We start from the raw sequence: 21,261 nt of genomic DNA, 5'->3' as shown, positions 1-21,261 counted from the left end.
GTGATCAGTAGCGTACGTACATATGGCATATGTTATGTCTGCATTTTGTGAAGAGCGGACATCGAAAACCGTTCATCGGAGGAAATTGAAACTTTACCACGTTACATGACCATGTGATAAAGTGGTCACTCATTTGAGGTCGACATAGGCCAAATTTTTGAAATTGTCAATTTTCATCCGATTGACTTGAAATTTGAACAGGATTTGCATTTCAGGTCACTACATTCAACCACCAACTATTTTTGAGGCCAACATAGGCCAAAAGGTCACCATAGACCGAGTTTCTAAAATTGGCATTTTTCATCCGATTGATTTGAAATTTGATGAGGATTTGTACATTTGGCCATTGAATTCATATGCCTGGTGTTGGCTTAATGGTTAGGATGGTGGGCTTGGGATCCTACGCTCCTGAGTTCAAATCCTGCTTTTTTTGTCATTGAATTAATACTCGGTGGGGTTGAATCAGCCTGTCATCCTTCCGAGGTCAGCAAAATGAATACCAGCTTGCTGAGATGATTGAGTCATTAGAGTGTCTTGCGTCGGAGTGGTTACCCGTCCAGGATTGTGCCCAATAGCCCAGGAGACTGATTTAGCAGCACTGACAACTCTGTGCAGAGTATGGTTCCAATGGATGGATATCATTGAATTCAACTACTAATTATTTTTGAGGTCACCATCGGCCAAATTCTAAAATTGACAATTTTCATCTAATTGACTTGTAATTTGAAGAGGATTTGCATTTTTGGTCATTGAATTTAACTACCAATTAATTTTGAGGCCAACATAGGCTGGAATTTCTAAAATTGTAAATTTTCATCCTCTTGACTTGAAATTTGAACAGGATTTTTAGATCAGCTCACTGAATTGAACAATTATTTTTGAGGTCAACATCGTCCAAAAGGTCAACATCAGCCAAATTTCTGAAATCCTCAATTTTCATCCGATTGACTTGAAATTTGAGCAGGATTTTCATAATAATGACTATCATGTGTCACATAGTCTGGCAGCCATATTGGATCTCAGAGAAAATCTTTGAAAATCTTCATCGGAGAAACCGCTTGACCGATCAATGCAAAATTTAGCTCATTGATCAACTACCCATGGGAAATGTGGTTTGATAAAGGTGACATCATCGGTCACTTGGTCTGGCAGCCATATTGGATCAAAACAAACAAAAGAAAAACATTGTAAAACAAAAGAGTTGGGTCACACCAAATCCGTCTCAAGTCTGCGCAGGGTATGTATGCTTGGAATTCCATGTAGTTATTTATTTATTTGGCTTGGGGGACGGTGTACCTTGAATGTACCTCCACTTGTCCATGATCTTTCTTGGAAAACCATAGCCTACATCTAAGTTGGCCTCCAGAGCATGCCTCCAACTGCGCATCCTCTGTCAGGCAAAGTCTCTTCTTGACAAAAGTTCAGATTTGTCAGCTTGCAAGCCCTTCAACTGCAGCTTGATGGAGTACTGCTCTCCCCTTTGGGCTGGCACCACTGCCTCATATATTGCACTGCTTAATTTTTTAACTCATCTTCAACTTAATCACCACCCTGTCATCCTTCCCCTCTATTTGATCTCATTCTTCCTCCAATTGTCCTACTCTGCTGTTGGTGTGTCACTCCTCCCCCTTTCCACTATATTATTCTTCTATGTTCCAGCTTCTCCATGACCTCAACATTTTATAGGAAAAAAAACATCCTTCTAACCCCCATTCCAATATATTAGTTTTAAAGAACGATTTTCTCCTTGCCTCTACTTTAATCTCACACACACACACACACACACACACACACACACACACACACACACACACACACACAATCACACATACACTTTTTGCAGCCAGCTCTCAAAGTAATGGACACTATTAAAGGGGCTAAACTTCCGGAAATATTTTTTTAATACGACCTTTAAAACCTTTATTTTATTTAAATTGAACTATATCCTTGAACTCTGTAGAACACAAATCGCCTTCTTGCCGCTTCCAAAAACCACCAGTTTTGCAGTACTCGGACATGTTAAATAAGGTGGTTTAAAGGATGCTGCATCAACGGCGGTAAGGTTGCGCAATCTTTTTTGTTTTCTTTTAATACGACCTTTAAAATCATTGTTTTATTTCAATTCAATTATATACTTGAACACTGCATGTGATATGATGTTTGATGAACTCTCTTTTTTATTATTTATTTATTACATTTAATCCAGAAAGTACCATTATTTTAGGGGTTTTATGGTAGCTCTGACTGGGTGCTTGATCATGATTTCTCCTGTGTTTTTCACTTCAGCTCTTCACGGAGTATGGCAGGCTTGCCATGGAAGAGATTGTGACAAAACCGTTTCAGGTGAGAGTGCAAGCTGGCTTTTTGTGCAAATATTTGGTATGTCTATTTTTGTTCACATGGTCTCCGGTTCGTAGTGGAACTGAATACACAAATTGCACAGGCGCATGAGACGACACTGGACTTGACTTCAAACTAGCGCACCCAGTGAGCTTGGGGGAAGTGATGTCACTTCCCAGAGCACTTCTTCTCTCGTACTTGGCAAAGCTGGTGGCATTGCCTTGAGGTGTAATTCTGATGTTTATCATGTGAATATTACATTTTTGTGAATATTAAAGCATTGTGAGTACCAGCTACACCATATTTTATACCAGTCACTTTTCTCTCCGCACTCAAACATATCATATTGTAAATATATCACCAATATTAGAAATAAATTTGTACAAAAGAAATGTTTGTTTTATGATTGGTGTAAGTCATGACAACACAGTAAATCTGTAATGTAAATCTCTGCAACGATGTGTGGAGAGGCAAGCATAGCAAGCCGATATATGCAAATATAAAAACAAAAAACATGGTCCGTCCGTCCGTCCGTCCATCCATCCGTGAAGCCTTGTGACCATATGTCTCTTAATTACGTACTGTTTGAATGTCATTTGCACCATGACCACACATACGTCTATTAATAATGTAATATTGGAATGTACCTTTTAAACCTTTAGACTGCTGAGACCCCTTTGAACTTTGAAGACCCTTCAGATGCTGTAAGACATTTACATCCTTTAGACACCTTAGACCCCTCTATGCTGTTGGACCCCTTGAAACCCTATAGACCCATAAGACCTTCTAATCTAAAACCTTAAGGCCCTTTGAAGCCCTCCAAGATCATTATGACACCCAAAACCTGAAGACCCCCTAAAACCCTTCAGACTCACAAGACCCTTTATACCCCCAAAACATTTAAAACCCCCAAGACCCTTAAGACTTTTAAGACCCCTCAGATCCCCAAGATGCCCAATACCCTTCAGACCCCCAATTATCTTAAGACCCCCAAAAGACCCCTTTAAGAATCTGAAATTCTTAAAGAAATTCTGAAATTCTGAATGAAATTCTGAAAAGAATCTTTATGACCCCTAAGATCCTTTAAGACCCCCAAGATCCTCTAAGACTCCCAATACCCCAAAGACTCCCCATGACCCTCAAGACCCTTTATACCTGAGACCCTTAAGATCCTTAACATCCCCAATACCCTAATGACCCTTAAGACTCCTTTTACCTTTTAAGACCCTTTTGACACTTTAGACCTTTTATACCCTTCAGACCCCAAGAACCTTGATACCTCACAGACCCTTTAGACCTTTACACCCCTTAAGTTCCTTGACTCCCTTTAAGCCCCTTAGACATTAACACCAATTTGACTCCTTACACCCTTCAGACATGTTAAACAACTTGGACCGTTGACTCTTTAGAGCTTTAAACCATTTGGACTTAGACCATTTTTACAAACTAGCAAACTCCCTCAATATTTCATGCACTATTGGGTACAAATTCCTTTAAACAGCCAGGTGGAACCGAGTTATCTGCTCGTTCATTATGAAGTATTTTTTGATGTACAAGTCGATACTTTTTTCCCAGAAAGTCCGGCTCTCGTCTTGGACTCAGAATCGACTTATCTATGCTTCAAGACATTGGATTGCATTAATGAAAATTTTTTGCAAAGTGTGATATTTTCTGAAATAAATGGTATGATTGTTCATTTTAAACACATTGCAGCATGTTTCCACATCGTAGATGAGTTCCGAGAAAGTGCAACATTGACCAAAACAATGTTAAGCAGCCGAGATATTCCCATAGATGTAGTTATAATGGGGGAATGAACAGAACTTTAACCTCACTTAACTACATATTAAAGACAGATATTAAACAAATCACTAATGAACATAAATTAAATACGCAAACGAGCAATTAAATGAACAGTTACGGGGTAGTCACCAAAATGTAGTGCTGAAATTTCTTCTCGTGATGGGAGGAGAGGTGCGGATGTGGCGTGGAGGGGTTCTAGGGAGTTGGAGGTCAGCCTTCGTGTCTTGGACGGACTGCTCAAATAACTTGTGGGCTGGGAAGGTAAAGGGGAGGTAAGCCCGGAGAGATACGGTGCCCCCCTTGCCCTGATCGGGATTTCGGGTGAGTCGCGTAGCGAATCTGGAATTGAAAAATCTCCAATCGAGCTATCCAATGGGCTGCGTGACAAATCTGGAGCAGAGAAGTCATCACCGAGGTGCCGCGAGATGGTGAGATCAGAGCGCCGGGAAATACGAATATTTGGAAATACCACTGGCGTAAAGCGAAGGATACGTTGCGGACTACCAAGAAAACCAAGAAGTATAATCGCGGCTGCAAAGTTAGGTGAACAAACATTGAGTGCTTGTATTACAGTGTGTCAGGTGTTCATGTTCTGGAGTCGTGAACTGCGACAAAATGTAATGTGCTTTGAGCCAGTGGTGATCATTAATGATTGTGTCACTCGTTTTAAACACTGTACTTCTATATGACAACAAACATGTTGAAAAACTATTTACATTACTAATTTCTCGGAAATGTCGTCTCGCAAGGTAATTCATAATAACGTGGACAAAACAGCTCGGTAGTATTCATGACCCTGGAAGTGACATCGGCAGCGATCCTTTGTGGCAGTGTCAGAGAGTAATTAACACCTCGTTCCGACTGACAATTTTGCTAATTACTGTTGTTGATCTGGATGCATCTTGTACTCCAAATCGACTTAGCTGTGAACGAAGGAAAGAGAAATATGGAAATTCGCCAATTTGAATTTGCTCCACATTGACTTGGACAACAAAAAAAAAATGGTAAAAGCTTATCTTTGATCCATGACCACTGAAAAAAAGTGTCAATAAAAGAAGGAATTTTGTATTCCAACCCGACAAACCCACAACGTCCTCATTTTGTCTCTATTTGGATGTTATTGGTCCATGTGTGGTGCATTTGCTAACCAGTCTCCAAACAGGCGAAGCTGAACACAAACATGAAGCTGCCCTGATTGTAACACTCCATTTTTATGTTTGTCTGCCTATCCATTCCCTTATATCTTGTATATCTTGAGAATAGAACACCAAACTAGGCAGCCTTAATGGGGAACATGGGGAATAAAATAGGGGGGTAGTAATTTGAAGGTGGGTATGTAGTCGGGGGAAGGGGGGTTTTCTCCTTCGGGGTCCGGCTGTTCGTGTCAGCCCGATGGGCTACGGTGCTACCAAACGTGGCTTGCATAATGGGGGTTTTATTGGGATAAATGAACGAGCTTTTATAGATTTTTCAATTTAGGGGGGATTTGAAATATGGGAGAAGAGGGATCTCTTTAACGGCTTGAGTGATCGCCACCAAACTTGGAGGAATAATGTAACTCCATGGGGGTTAATGATGAAAGAAGAATCAGGGGAAGGGTAATCGATTTAACTGCTTTAATTGATCATGACCAAACCTTTGAAAGATCTTGTCGGCCCCATTCAGAGTAGGATTGAGGTGGGGGTGGGTGATTGTTTTTGGAAGGGGGTAGTGGTTAGTTGTGTTTGTTATCTAAAATCAGTGGGGACGTAGCAAGTGGACCCACCCCACCCCCCCCTCCCATCCACTTCCCAAGAACTTGGCGCTTGTTATTTTATTCCATTTAAGGTGGTCACAATTTATTTTGCATTTTTTGCCCCCAATGAAATTATAACCAACTCGAAGGGCACTCAGTCGAGCCGATACCTCTGCCACATAATGCCTGATCTACAATAACAAATTGGGCCCAATAACCTTTTGAAATGTCATGCTATTTAATCGGTTTTGAGCCCTGTGTCTCAATGGTGAAAAATCCCTTTGGAATTAAATAATTCAGATCTTCACAAAAATCGAATCAATTCGTTATGGTCACACACCCAAACTTTCCACCAAGTTTCTTCCGAATCTGTCCACAAGTTCTTGAGATATCGTACTATATATTAATTTAGCTCTTTCTCTCAATGGTGAAGAATCACTTAAAAAAATTATCAGATCCGGGTCAGGATTCGGATCTTCACCAAAGTTGAATTAAATCAACTCTTCCTTGTCACACACCCAACGTGTCCACCAACTTTTGTCTGAATCCATCCACAACTTTTTTGAGATATCATGCTGTATATCATTTTTCCCCGATCTCTCAATGGTGAAGAATCACTTTTAAAAATTCTAGAAGTCGGATCCGGATCTGGATCTTGACCAAAATCTAATCGGTTCATCCTTGTCAGACACCCGATCTGTCCACGACTTTTTGAGATATCCTGGACACAAACAGGCAAACAGACAGATAGGGGTGAAAACAACCTCTTTCATCTTTGGTGATGGAGGTAATAATCGTAACTAGCCGAAACCCCGTCACAGACGGATTCCGTTCCATGAGCCCAACATGACAACCAGTGGCGGCTCTTGTAAGAGCCGGATCCCAGTTGAGGTACTCCATGGCCTTACCTAATGAGGCCTACAAAACGTCCTCGTACACGACATTTTTGGTGTACACTACTCCTTGTGAAGAAGTCCCCTGGTTTGTGCACGTGTCTACTTTGACGTACAAACACCTTGTCAAAACTTCTCAGGTCACAGGACCGAGAAAAACGTGACGCGACCGCGAGGAGGAGCACAAAATTGGTCCTTCACTAATAATATATAGATGCTTCAGAGTTGAAGGTTGACTATTGCCACTATGTGTGATGCACTCTTACAGGTACGAAGTTTCTTTCAGTCCAGGTCACAGTACCGAGAAAAACGTGACGCGACCGCCAGGAGGAGCACAAAATTGGTCCTTCAGTATTAATATATAGATACTTGTGGGGTGTATGTTGTTCTTGAAACATTGAGTTTCTCATTCAACTTTAATGCTTGGAGAAAATGAGGTGACTCCTCCTTCAATCAGTTTCTGACATGATTGTGTTCTATTGGAAGTCAAAAGGTGTGCGTGTGCGTGTGTGTGTGCGTGTTCTTTTTCGACTTGCTTCCCCCCCACTCTGATCCATCACTTGCTGTTCTTATTTTATCCAAAGCTCATCTCCCCAAAAGGTCTTGCACACTTCATTTGCTTGCCTTGACCCTCTGGCATGATCTCTCTTTTTCCTGCTGAGATGTATATTTGTGTGTATATATATATATATATATATATATATATATATATATATATATATATATATATATATATATATATATATATATATATATATATATATATATATATATGTGTGTGTGTGTGTTTTAATCTTGCACTGGATCATGGTCTCTACGACAACAATAAAAGTTTTTATTTTGCATGGAAGATCTGTGATTTTATCATTGTTTGGTTTGAATTGCAATGATGAACACATTTGCTTTTCCTTTTCAGCAGCAACTTCATGTCATTCTCCCTTTGCAGAACCTCATGTTCCTAGTCAGAGACTGGAGCTTCCCATACGAGTTCCCCTATGGGAATACCGGAGGGAAACATTTCTTGGAGAGAAGGCTCAAGGTATGAAGATGAGAGTATTATGGTCTGACAAAGCTGCAAAAATATTTGTTTTAAAAAAAATCGATCGACAAATTTCAAACAAAAATGTTTTGTCATCTGTTCTTTTCCCCATGCATTTTCAAATCATTTGGCTATGAAGGGTATTTTTTGATTTATTGATTAATCGATTAATTATTTTCTTTGTTCTTTGGCCGAGCGATATCAGTCATCCTTCGAGCTCGGGGGGCTGAAATTTGGGGACAAAAGTGAACATGTGCTTTTGCATAAACGTTGTTTTTAAATTGTTTATAAATCAATTAATTGATTACTTACTTAATTATTATCGATTTATTAATTATTTATTCTATTTCTCATCCTGCCCATATCTCAGGCACCTTTTGAGCTCAGAAGCTGATATTTGGACACAACAGTGAACAAATGATTTGGCTATAAAAGCTAGTCACGGCACGTGGTTCAGCAGCCATATTGTTTTTGACATTAAAACCTTCAAAAATCTTATTCTCTGAAATGGCTGAACAGATCGAGGCAAAATTTTAAACCTATGGCTGGGCCTATCCATGAGGAACAAAAATTTCTCGACCTATGTCATCGGCCACATGGATTGGCAGCTATGATTTTTTTGAAGAATAAACCTTTAAAAACCTTCTCCAGAATGGCTTGACATATCAAAAGGAAACTTCACCCACATGTTACCCAACTGTTGGGGATACCAGGAAGTTCACAAATAATCAATAGGTCACATGGTCTGGCAGCCATATTGGATTGAACGACTCTTAAAAAAAAAAATTAAAATTCTCTTGAACTGCTTCATCAATCGACATGAAACATCACAATTATTATCGAGTAGTCATGGGGGATATATGTTTTAAATTTCAACCTGATCAGATGCATGGTCTGGCAGCCAGAATTATTTAATATTTTGAGTCTGGGTTCAGGGTTTTAAATCAAACTTTGTACAGGTATGTAAAATAATGTAGTAATGTGAGCGGATGCATATCTGGCAATGTCGCAACATCGAAGAATTCCCTTCTAGTTTTTATACATCAATTCTTGTTTCTCAGATATCTTTCTTTCTTTTTTTTATTGGCATTACATTTTTATTTGGGGAACACAAATTGCACCATGTTGGGTGTTTCCTATAACCAATGTTTTTGTCATATATATATATATATATATACATACATACATACATACATACATACATACATACATACATACATACATACATACATATAATATTTGTCTCTTCCATATGATTAGCATTCTCATGGAGGGGGTATCTCATGTGGCAGGTTTCTGACACTCAGCATGAAGAGCTTCAGAACGTGCGGAAGCATATTCACCGCTGCTTCTCCAATGTCGACTGCTTCCTTTTACCTCACCCTGGCCTCAAGGTGGCAACGAACCCTAATTTTGATGGCAGTCTGAAAGGTGAGGTGTCCAAGAAGCCTGACATTTACTTTCCAGGAATGACTTTTTGTCATTGTTTTTTATTTTACACTTTCGAGTGATAGGAGAATATATAGTCCTCAGCTACTTCATAGATGTTGCATCAGATTGTCATTGTGCTTTGTCAAAATTCTGACACCTCAAGTACAATTGAGGAAAGTTGGGAGATATTGGCCTCATATGATCTTGTATTGATCTCCATGACATCATGCAAAATGTTTGCCTACAATTTTATTTTTCGTCAATTAATTTTTTTACTGTAACTGTCAAAATGTCTGTCAAAATACCTGGATTGCTGTGAAATGAAATCTTCCTTCCTGGGATAGTATCCATCCAGCTTTCAATCAGCATTATCAATGTCTTAGCAAAATAAATAAAAGTATTAATGATATAATATTGTTATGGATTCAGCGGTCGCGGGATTCACACCCGAGTCTTGACCCCAGTGTTAAGGATTCGGACGTCACTTAACAGCACGGCCATCTCCGGGGTTACAATGCTGGCTGGTTCAGCACAATTCTCGGGTTACGCGCCTCAGATCACGATTCCAAAATGCACCTGTGCCTTGCCAGCTGGGGGAATAGACCCCGGTTACAGACTGGTTTTGTCAGAGACTGAGCGAATTCTGCCAGTCTGTAACCATTTTGGTTTTATATACCAATCGAGCGAATTGGTTCTCAGCACGGCACGAATAATTCAAGGTGGCAAATCTCGTATAACTCAGCCAGATTAATTGGGGACACATCGGGGAACACAACACAAGCAAAGCATTCATGACAATGTTATAATTAGTCTATAACCCGTTCTTAACGAGGGAGCTACGGATTACAGGTTTCGAAGGGAACCCTAGCGAGATAAACCTTAGACAACATGCAGACAAGACACGGACAGCATGCAGACAAGACACAGTACTTCGTGATGCTTCATGGATGAGAGGAAAAGTGTCAAAGGCACAAATGCAGCTCGTGACAAGCCGATGTCAACGGATTCAAGCATGCAGCGTGGCAAGATGGCGGCGTCGTCCTGCTTTTGTCACACCGCCCATGCACGCAGCCTCAGCGCGTTCAGCCCCCATAAGGTCGACAGGACAAGATGAAAGATCTATGGTATGCTCCAGCTGGCTTTTCACAAGGTCCAGTATACAAGTCTTGGCCTGGCCTGTTCACCAGGTCAGGCCAAATCGGGGTGTTGGGCTCCGCAGGCGGATCGACGGGGACCACAAGACGTGTTGAGACGTGTCGTGAGTAGGGACAGTCAGAGGCTCCGGATGAACCTGTTGATGTCCTCCTCATAAAAGTCGATCACCGATTCCCACTAGTCGTTTCTCCTGCCTCTTTCACGAAGGAGATCGCAGACAGACGCAACCGTCCCTGACACAGCAGATCGCGACTACCTCTGCGCTCTCAGTCCCACCTTCGCCTTTCTGGCGCTCACTTCTCCAGGCCACACCCTCTCAGCCGACTGCTCCTCCCAGAGCACTGGGCGGAGACTCTTTCGGAGAAGGGGACGAAGAAGAAGAACCTCTCGGTACACCACCACTGCACGAACAATCAACAGCCTCGTAACCTCCCGACACACATGTAACGTCCAATTACCGAACAACCTGGCTAAACATGCATTTAATGGGGGATCTGGGCTAATCCTATATTTAATAACACACTAAGGGCCATTTCGCAACACGATCACGTACATTTTCTGGATAAACTTGTGTTGTACAAATGAAAGAATATACACCTGCGGTTTAAAAGCCATTTTCACTTTTGCATACACTGGAATCCATCTTCAATTGTGATGTATGTGGAAGCCAGTGTTCCTCCCACATTGGACTCCAAAGCCAGCGGGGACACAAACGCATCACCGAGAGTTGAGATCTGTTTGCATCGACGGCCCACACTAACAACACTGAAATCGAGTCTAAAAATAATTACAACTGCAAGCAAGACAGAACATTTAACAATCCAGCCTCACCAAGGTATATAGATTACAGTAGATTTGAGAACCAGTGTGGTCTCAATTACTGACTGACACACATAGCATGATACCGTATTTTCCTTCAGGAACGTGTGAGGCTAATGCCACACAATAAATTCAAATTTGATGAGATTAACATTTTTATTTTTGGGTGGTCGCTGCGAGACTACCCGTACTCTGTTTTCCCATCTATCTGGATGGTTGTATGTTTGTTTGTTTGTATGTAATGCACAGCTCTGGAGGCCAGAGGAGACAACCGATTTTGATGAAACTTGACAGGTAGGTTCATACCAGGATCTAGCTGTATGCTTTTGAGCACTGTTGCTATGGACACCACCGCTGCCTAGCAACGGGACTTTTAAATTTTTGAAAAATCCTAAAAAAATTATTTTTTCGAAAATCAAAAATCAGCTTCCGTGCTTTTATGCGCACTATAATCAACCTCTTTGTCAAAAATGTTCAGCCCGATCCATCAAAAACTGTATGACTAGTATGCAATTATGTAGCGACCACCCATGTCGCCTTCCGGCTTGTATTTTATTTATCCAGCATGAGTATTTAAAAATCAAGAGTTATAACGCTCTTTCATTGCTGTGCAAAGCTGCGTGTGTGTCCTAATTTTTTCAGCACCTTCTAATAAACAATATAGATTACAGTAGATACGAGTGCGGATAAACACATCATTAGGAATGGGCAGTGCTAACTTGTACCGAACCCACATTCTGTCGAAAATCAAGTTGTGCCTTAATTTGATGTAAAAATATTTTTTCTTAATTAGCCAATTTTGTTGAACTGTGCCGAAGGGTGCGTAAGGCGAGTCCCCGTATGTGCTACACAGAATCTGTGCATTCTTCACTCCTAGTGAAACTTGACAACTTTCTTCCAATTTAACAAGTTTGGAAAAAAAAATTCGAAAGAGCTTTTCATTGCTCGTGTTGTTCGAGTATCGATTGTGATTGATTTCAGGAAGAACGATCTATGAGTTCAATTTTGAAGATAAACGACTATACCATGTACCAATGTGATCCTTTTTTTTCTTCTTCTTCTTTTTCTTTGTTAAACATGTTTATTTCTTATTTTATTTTTTTTTTTTTGTCCTTGACACTGCCATGCTGTTTTCATTATTCCTTTCATTATTTAATTAATCGTTGACACGTTTTCTTTAATGCAATGAGAATGCAGCTTTTATTTTTGCATACGAAGTTTGTTCCAGGCTCATGAAAAAGCAAGATGACAGGATGGAAGGCAACACGCACTGACAGTGGGACAACATGTAGATGTAATAAAAGGATCTACTTAGGGTAAGAGAGAAAGAAACGTAGTAAACTGAAAATCGGTTGGGAGAGGTGGAGTGTGGGTGTGGGTGTGAGGGGGAGGAGGTTAACGCAGAGAGAAAAGATCACTGAGGGATGGAAAATGATCTGAGGTGAGGGTGCACTGCCAGCTTTTGAAGCCTTGGTGGGAAGAGTGGGATTGAACAGACTGAGGAAGGAGGTTCCACAAATAGAAGAAAACAGGAACAAAGGTGACCAGTGAGCCTGGATTTTGGGAGTTTCACTGGAGAGGCATTGATGGAAGAATGTGTGACCCTGGAGGGGATGGACCGGGGATGCTAGAGCAGAGAAGAGGCAGGAGAAAGCAAAGAGACGACCAACCGAGCTGTGATGAAAGACCAGCAGGCCTTGTACTACGAAGTGGAGGAGATGCCAATGATGAGAGCTTTGCATTCCATGACATCTCGGAGATCAGGCATTTGTTGACCAGCCCATCGAGAGAAGTACTGCGCTGAGTTCAAATATCGCTCGGCTGTTGAATTAATACCAAGTAAGGTTGACTCAGCCTGTCATCCTTCTGAGGTCGGTAAAATGAGTACCAGCTTGCTGGGATTGAGCCATTCAAGTATCCTGCGTCGGAGTGGCGACCTGTCCAGGATTGTGCCCAATAGCCCAGGAGACTGCTTTGGCAGCACCAACACTCTGTACAGGGTGTGGTCCTGATCAATGGATGGATGGAGAGGAGTACTCCATCGAGTTCACAACAAGGCCCTGTAAATTTAGTTCATGTTCAGAATGAAAAAAAAATAATCTCTGCGAAGAAATAACTTTTACTTTGTTTTTATTTTTATTTTTTGTTTTTACTGTTTGATTTTGGTATATGATGGAATGGAATTTTTTTTTTCATTAATTACAACTTTCTTGTCAATATTTGACATTGAAAGATTATTTTTCTTGGGAAGGGAAGGGGGAGGAAGGGATGGAGGGCATGACGATTGAGCACATCGTAAATTGACGCCCATTTTCCTCCCACCATTCTATAATTTTGAGAAGTGGAGAACATTGCAAGATAATTATGTCCAAAGCACCACCTAAGAAGAGATGCAAAATAATACAGCATATCGTCAACACAGATCAAATCATCATAGGCTGTTTGTGTACAGTACATTCAGTGCCTTCAGAAAGTATTCACACCCCTCAACTTTTGTCACATTTTGTTGTTACAGCCTGAATTTCAAATGGATTAAATTTAATTTTTTTTTGTCACCGATCTACACAAAATATACCATAATGACAAAACACATGTTGAGGCTCTGCGAAGCCGGCACTCCTCCGAGGCAATGGCACCCAACATATCGTGATCTCAATTTCCTCATTCTAACGATGCACCATTAACCAACCGACACCTCACCTCAGACCCTCACCGCAACACTACAACTCTCATCTGAACTTATCAATGGATTAAAACAGCTCGTCAGATGTTTACTAACACAGCACTGAACTTATCAATGAATTAAAACAGCTAGTCAGATGATTATTAACACAGCACTGAACTTGTCAATGGATTAAAACAGCTAGACAGATGATTGCGAGCACAGCACTGAACTTATCAATAGATTAAAGCAATGAGTCGGATGTTTACGAACACAGCACTAAACTTCTGATTAGACTAAATGAACGAGTAAGATGTTTTCTGACACAACACTGATTACTGAACTTATCGGTAGATTAAAACAGCTAATCTGATGTTTGCTGTTGATAAGTTCAGTGCTGTGTTTGTAAACACCTGACTGGCTGTTTTACTCAATTAATAAGTTCAGTGCTGTGTTGGTTTTAATCTGTAAAGCTTTTGATTCAGTGAATCGGGATGTCCTCTGGAGGATTCTTGGTCTTCGTCGGGTGCCACCAAAACTGATCGATCTGATGTCTGAACCATACTCTGGTACTGAGAGTGCTCTGAGATGTGGTGGTACCATCTTTGACTTATTTCCAGTTGTTACTGGAGTTTGTCAGGGGTATGTACTGGCCCCCATACTTTTCAGCACTTGTATGGACTGGATTCTGAGGATGTTGGAGAGATAAAGCTGCGGTGCATCGTTTGGGAATGTCAAGATCTCGGACCTTGATTTTGCAGACGATGCAGTCATCTTTGCGGAGACTTTAGACATCCTTTTGGGGGCCCTCGAGGTGCTGAATGAGGAGTCGGAGCCGCTGGGATTACGGGTTTCTTGGGTCAAAACTAAGATCCAGGCTTTCGGTGACATCTTGGATGCTGCTGTCCTGTCTGTGTCTGTTTGTGGTGAGGATGTTGAGGTCGTGGAGAGATTCACTTACCTTGGCAGTGATATTCATGTCTCTGCTGGCTGTGAGTCAGAGGTCAATAGACGTCTGGGTCGGGCCTGGGGAGTCATCGATTCACTGGATCATGGGGTGTGGTGCTGTCGGTACCTGTGCAGGAGGACAAAAGTCCGAGTATTCAGGTCCTTGGTGCTTCCAATCTTGCTCTATTGATGTGACTTGGACTCTGACCAGGGATATGAGATGGAGACTTAATTCCTTTGGTATCAGGTCTCTTCGGAGACTTATTGGCTATCGCTGGTCGGATTTTGTGTCCAACGAGCGTTTGCTGAGAGAGACTCAAATGAGATTTGTTACCTCCATAGTCCTTGAGTGTGAGTTGCGGCTGTATGGACATGTGGCTTGTTTTCCTGACGCTGATCCTGCTCACCAGATTCTCTCAGTGAGGGAGTCTCGTGATTGGAGGATGCCAATGGGCCGACCACGTTCCTCATGGTTGCAGCCGATTGATCGGTATCTCAATGAGATGGGGATGGGCCAAGTATCTGCCTGGGGGATGGCCAGACGGATGCCCCTGGAGTAACGGCTGAAAGTGGATGCAGTGATGCGCTGCTCCGGCGCATGCTCCCATACCTGGCCTCCAACTTAAGTTTGATGCAGTGGTAAGTGGGGTGGACGTGTTGGGTAGTGGCTGAGGTGTGTTGTATAATGGATTGTGTGATTAGAGTTATGATTATGTGATAATCCATTAAATCCTCTTGCAAGAGATGTTTTAATGGTGGTATTGCATTTCTGGGTTGACTGACTGTCTGGATGCAACTGAGGTTCTGGATCTATTGATGTTGCAGAGAAGGCAAGTGACCCGCATTTCACGGGTTTGACACTTTTTTGTTTCTAAAAATCCGCAGACCTATTTTGGTATCATCGGAGTCCGTATTGGATGGAAAGTGCGATCTATTTTTAGAATGCAATGTTTTGCTTCCATTCCACTCGTAAGCATTGACATACAGACCGATAGACCTGTAGCGACCTGTAGCCAATATGCAAGACATCACTCCAGTCGATTAGCTGTGTGATGCACTGAGTTTTCCCTCACTGAAGATCTCGTCCCCACCCTCCAGGATTCCACACGCAGTATCACTTTACTTCTGATCACGTATAATAAATAAATAAATAAAATTTATAAATAACCTGCTTTCAATTTCTACTGACCTTTTTTTTCATCACCTCCAACATGCCACTTATGATGCAAGTAATCTACTGATGTAGACCCACGGTGAAGGTTGTGGATCCACTGTTTGGAGAGGTTCTGGCCTGAAAGTCGATCGAAATCTCGAGGAAGAACGGTGCCCGGCTGATGATCTGGGTGGTCATGAAACCAGTCAATTTCTTCCAAGTTAAGGTTCTTATTTTAAGTAAAGGAACCATTTTGAGGGTTAACAATAAAAATAAAGTTGCATCCAGGGTGTTGTGAAATTATCATGTGACGCAATCCTTTAAATTACAATACCATGTTTCAGGAATAGCTATTAATGTCCAAAAATAAATAGAATTGTGAGGAACAGACATAAAAACAATGAGGTGTGTTTGTTGTTGGTTGTTGTTATCTCCATTTGTGGGTTTGAGGACATGGGATGAAGTCCTCTCAGGACTCAAAGTATCCACCTTCGCTTCGGTAAGGGATTACGATTCATGGACCAAGCTGTTCAACTTTGTTGCTCTCAGGGTTTTGTTCCCAGGACTCTTTTCAGGATCGTCAGAAAACCTTGGACTGCCTCCACTTGTAGTTCGTTTGTGGTAATATTCCCAGGGATGGTTTTTAAAATCTCAGTGTGGTTCTTCTTTATTATTCCTGCCGCTCCAGTTATCACTGGTGCAATTTTGACACTTCATCTTCCAAGATCTCTTGATTTCATTTTTGAGGTCCTGGTATTTGGTCATTTTCTTGATTTTTTTTTACGTTATTTTAGCCAAAATCACTGGGTACTGATATCTCAATCAGCAATGCTGTCTTTTCCATTAAGTTCCTGAGAACGATGTTCGATCGTAGACTTTGTTTTCTATGTTCACACTTGATGGGATCATCAGGTCATACTTGAGCATGACATCCTTATTTTCACTGATTGCCCTTGGTTTGTGTTGCCATGAATTTTCAGGGATGTTGAACTGTGATGGGATGTTGACATTTTTGCAGATGTACCAGTGAATCGTGTTGCATACTTGGTTGTGCCGTTGTGTGTAAAGCTGTTCTGATAATCGTTTTTTCCATCCTGAAATTAGGTGACGAGTACTTTCTGTTTGTCTTGCAGAACATATACTATCTGTCTGGCTCAGTCCCGTCATCTTTTTAAATCTATTGGTGTGTGTGTGTGTGTGTGTGTGTGTGTGTGTGTGTGTGTGTGTGTGTGTGTGTGTGTGTGTGTGTGTGTGTTTTTTGCTGTTGGTGTGGGTAGCAATTCATTTCCACATGTGGGTGGGTTTCAGGAGATGGAACAGAGACCTATTAGGTCTCAAAGTATCCACTTATGTGTGTATATAGTCCTTGCTATAATTCATGGACCGTTGTATGTCTGTGTGCTTGTTTGTGTGTTTATCACACTACAGTTTTGGACTGACTACATCCAGACTTGCTACATAGGATCAGCATGACACCAATTAGTACAGAGGGGTGTTTTTTTCTTTGCCGGTGGTCTTGGGGGTGAGGGGTGGTTTGGAGATGCAAATTCTCCATGTAAATGTGTACCATGTGGTGCTGCTCCAGATAGGAAAGGGTATTACAAGTCCCCACTCTTTACAGTATGGAACAGTATTCCTGTCCCTTTGTTTTCCAATGCAGTGAGGTGTTTTGAATTATACAACAAGAGGTATTTTGAATTAAACGTTCGAATAAGGATAATAACAGAACCCCCCTCCCCCCCCTACCCAAGCCACTCACGTGCAGTGCAGGTGCTTCTTGTATGTATAATGTCACGTATAATGTGTGTTTATTGTTACCGTGTTGGAGACCCTGAGGAGATGTACAACACATAAAGGATCCCAAGTATAGTTGTATCCATCGCAATTTTGTAAAGCTAAAGTACCTTCCCTCTTGTATCAGTGGAAGGGGAAATGCATTGTGTTTGTGTTCAAAGATTCAAATCCCTTTGTGATTCTCCGACATCTACTCCCGCTCCCTTCCTATGTCCCGCTCCCTCCCTATGGTCCCGTTCCATCCCTATGTCCCGCTCTCTCCCTATGTCCCGCTCTGCAGCGGAGAGCTGACTGGCCGTGGAGTTTCCCTGGATGCACCGGTCAAGCACACTGACTTGCACTTTCCGTTTCTGGCTTTCCCTACATATAATTCATTCACTTTGAATGCACAAGCATACTCCATGATACGTCCTCGTCCTCTTCAGGGCTGTGTTACTGATTCGCATCCCACGATTTCCTCTAAACAGTCTAAAGCATTACAAGCATTTACCTGCACGTCTCTCTACACTGTGCACACATCCTCTATCCTCAGCTTCTTGCTCCCCCTCCTCCTTTTCACGTTCGCACCAACGTAAGCCTGCCGGTTTGTGTCGGGTGAGCGAAGGGCCACCAACACACCCTGCTTTCTTCTCTCCTTTGTCTATCACTCTTCCTTACCTTGTTTACCTGAGAATGATTGAGGTGCCTGCTGTGTGTAGAATCATGATAGGTTGACGAGTTGAGAGGGCTTACATGCTTGGGGTAAGCGTTTTATTGTGTGTCCCTGTTTTTGCTCGTAAATATGTGCCTTTGCTAAATCCTTATAAACTGCTTTTCAAACTGCCTGACCGTCTCTTTCCAATGTTTCGAACATAGTGTGTAAATGGTGAATGGGAGTTCTGCCCACAGTTTTGTTATGGTCGGAGATTAGCCAGTCTCACTTATGGGATCGCTCGGTCATTCTGATTGGTAATAATGGGGCATTGGGAAGCACAGTCCTTAGGGCCCTGTCACACCTTGACGTTTTAGCCAGCGTATGGCAACGTATCAAAATGTATGTAAAACGCTAGCGTACGCTGAACTATTAATGTTTTTTTTCCAGTTTTGGACGTATTCATAACGAGTTGGACGTATGCATAACGTATTAGTAATGTACACAGAACGCTTCGATAACTTATACCAATGAATGCTGAGCGTGTTGTCGGCGTTCACAACGTATGCCCAACGATAGTCTAACTTATGCATAGCGTGCGGCAGCGTATCGCCGACGATCACGTGGTGTAGGCTATTAATAGGCTGCCGCTCAACGATTTAAATCATAACCGCACTAGACATCGAAGTGTCAACATCACCGTCATGCCCTGTCACACCTTGACGTTTTAGCCAGCGTATGCCGACGTATGAAAAATTTGCCGAATACGCTGGCACACATCGAAAATGTTATGGGTAAGTTTTGTATACGTTAAGAGCACGCTGAAGCACGCTGGCATACGTCGTAGTACGCCGAGCTCATCGACAAATTTTAAGCATGCTCAAAATTTGTCGACGTATGCCAGCGTATGATGCACACGTTCCGCATACGCTGGCCATAAGTTGTAGGCACGTTATGCGATCGTTGACACACCTCGATACACGTTACTTGTAAGTTACTCATAAGTCGAAACACGTCAAGGTAATGTTTAGCGTACCCAAAACTTATTTCTAACCTATGTGTAACATATCTCCAACGCATATTGACGTATGTATACGTATTTGATTGACGTCTTCCGGACGACCACAGAACTTGCTGAACGTGTTTCTAACTTACAGCTACCGTATAATGGCGTATTGGTAGCGTGTATGGGAATTGGTATAGAAAAATGGGCTTCACAGGAGGAACCCGTCAGTGTTTCAGACTCCATGGTGAGTAGATGTCCATGTCAGTTGTATCAGTAGTATCGTAGTAGTAGTAGTAGGTCCATGTCAGTCGTAGTAGGTGAGCGTGATGGGGAGGGTGTGGGTGATTATGGATGCTCCTTGCGTCCGCGTCCACGGCCAGGAAACTGCTTTGCAGCATTCTTCAAAGTTTTCTTCGGCATTTTTTTTTTTAATGTTTTTCTACGCTGAACTATTGATGTTTTTTTTCAGTTTTGGGCGTATTCATAACGAGTTGGACGTATGCATAACGTATTAGTAACGTACACAGAACGTTTGGATAACTTATAGATAACTTATCCCAACGAATGCTTAAGGCCCAGTCACACCTTGACGTTTTAGCCAGCTTATGCCGATTTTTGGAAAATTTGTCTAAAACGCTGGTACACGTCGAATATGTTATAGGTAAGTTTTGATAAAATTGAGAGCACGCTGAAAAACACTGCCATACGTCGTTGTACGCTGGCTTTAAACGTTGTACTTTTCGGTTGTCATATTTTCCATGCTTGAAATTTTACGACGTATGCCAGCGTATGACTCACACGTTCCGCATAACGCTGGCCAGAAGTTGTAGGCACGTCACGCGATCTTTGACGCACGTCGACACACGTTACTTGTGAGTTACTCATAAGTCGAAACACATCGAGGTAGTGTTTAGCTTACCCGAAACTTATTTCTAACCTATGAGTAACGTGTTGTACTCACGTTACGCGATCGGTGACAAACATCGACATGCGTTACTTGTAAGGTGCTCATAAGTCGAAACACATCAAGGTAATGGTTAGCGTCAGTGTTCCAGACTCCCTGGTTTTTTGTTTTTTATTTTTTATTTTTTTTCTTCCTTCCTTCAGGATGATTGTGATTTTGACACTTCGATTTCTAGTGCGGTTATAATATAATATAATTAATAGGCTGCCGCTCAACTATTTAAATCATAACCACACTGTACACTGAACACCGTCATACCGAAGAAAAAAAAAAACCGGGAGTCTGGAACACTGACGCTAACCATTACCTTGACGTGTTTCGACTTATGAGTACCTTTCAAGTAACGTGTGTCGATGTGTGTCAAAGATCGCTTATCGTGCGTACAACTTATTCCCATCGCATGCGGAGCGTGTGTCATACGGCAAGTACGTCCTAAAATTTTCAACATGTTTAAAATTACAAGACGTACTCCATTTAATACGACGTATTATAGCGTACCTTAGCGTTCTATTCACGTATACCAAACTTACCCATACCGTATTTGACGTGCGTCAGCGTTTTAGACGCATTTTTCAGAGGTCGGCATACGCTGGCAAGATCGCCAAGGTGTGACTGCAATGTTGACACTTCCATTTCTGCGGCGGTTATGATTTGAATCATTGTGCGGCAGCCTTTTCATAACCTACGCCACGTCATCGTCGGCGATGCGTGCAGCGCGCTATGCATAAGTTAGACTATCGTTGGGCATAGGTTGTGAAGGCCGACAACAGGTTCAGCATTCGTTGGTATAAGTTATCTATAACACAACGAAACGTTCTGTGTCCGTTACTGATACGTTATGCATAAGACTAAGTCGTTATGAATACGTCCGACTCTTTAAAAAAAACA

At 41.8% G+C, this 21,261-nt stretch overlaps 1 protein-coding gene across 3 annotated transcripts in view; it reads left to right on the top strand.

Annotated features, from left to right (window-relative positions):
- Positions 1-21,261, top strand: part of LOC147032051 (atlastin-2-like) — a 203,920-nt gene that overhangs the window by 90,389 nt on the left and 92,270 nt on the right. For all 3 annotated transcript variants that reach the window (XM_085869339.1, XM_085869338.1, XM_085869336.1), the window contains exons 6-8: positions 2,287-2,343; positions 7,718-7,810; positions 9,103-9,241. In XM_085869339.1, the coding sequence (XP_085725465.1) occupies positions 2,287-2,343; positions 7,718-7,810; positions 9,103-9,241 (289 nt within the window). The remainder of the gene's footprint in view (positions 1-2,286; positions 2,344-7,717; positions 7,811-9,102; positions 9,242-21,261) is intronic.

The sequence above is a fragment of the Eptatretus burgeri genome, chromosome 2 (genome assembly GCF_056783735.1).
Source record: "Eptatretus burgeri isolate ZD-2024b chromosome 2, Ebu_testis_v1, whole genome shotgun sequence".
NCBI lineage: Eukaryota > Metazoa > Chordata > Myxini > Myxiniformes > Myxinidae > Eptatretus > Eptatretus burgeri.
This window is presented reverse-complemented; position numbering and strand designations above follow the sequence as displayed.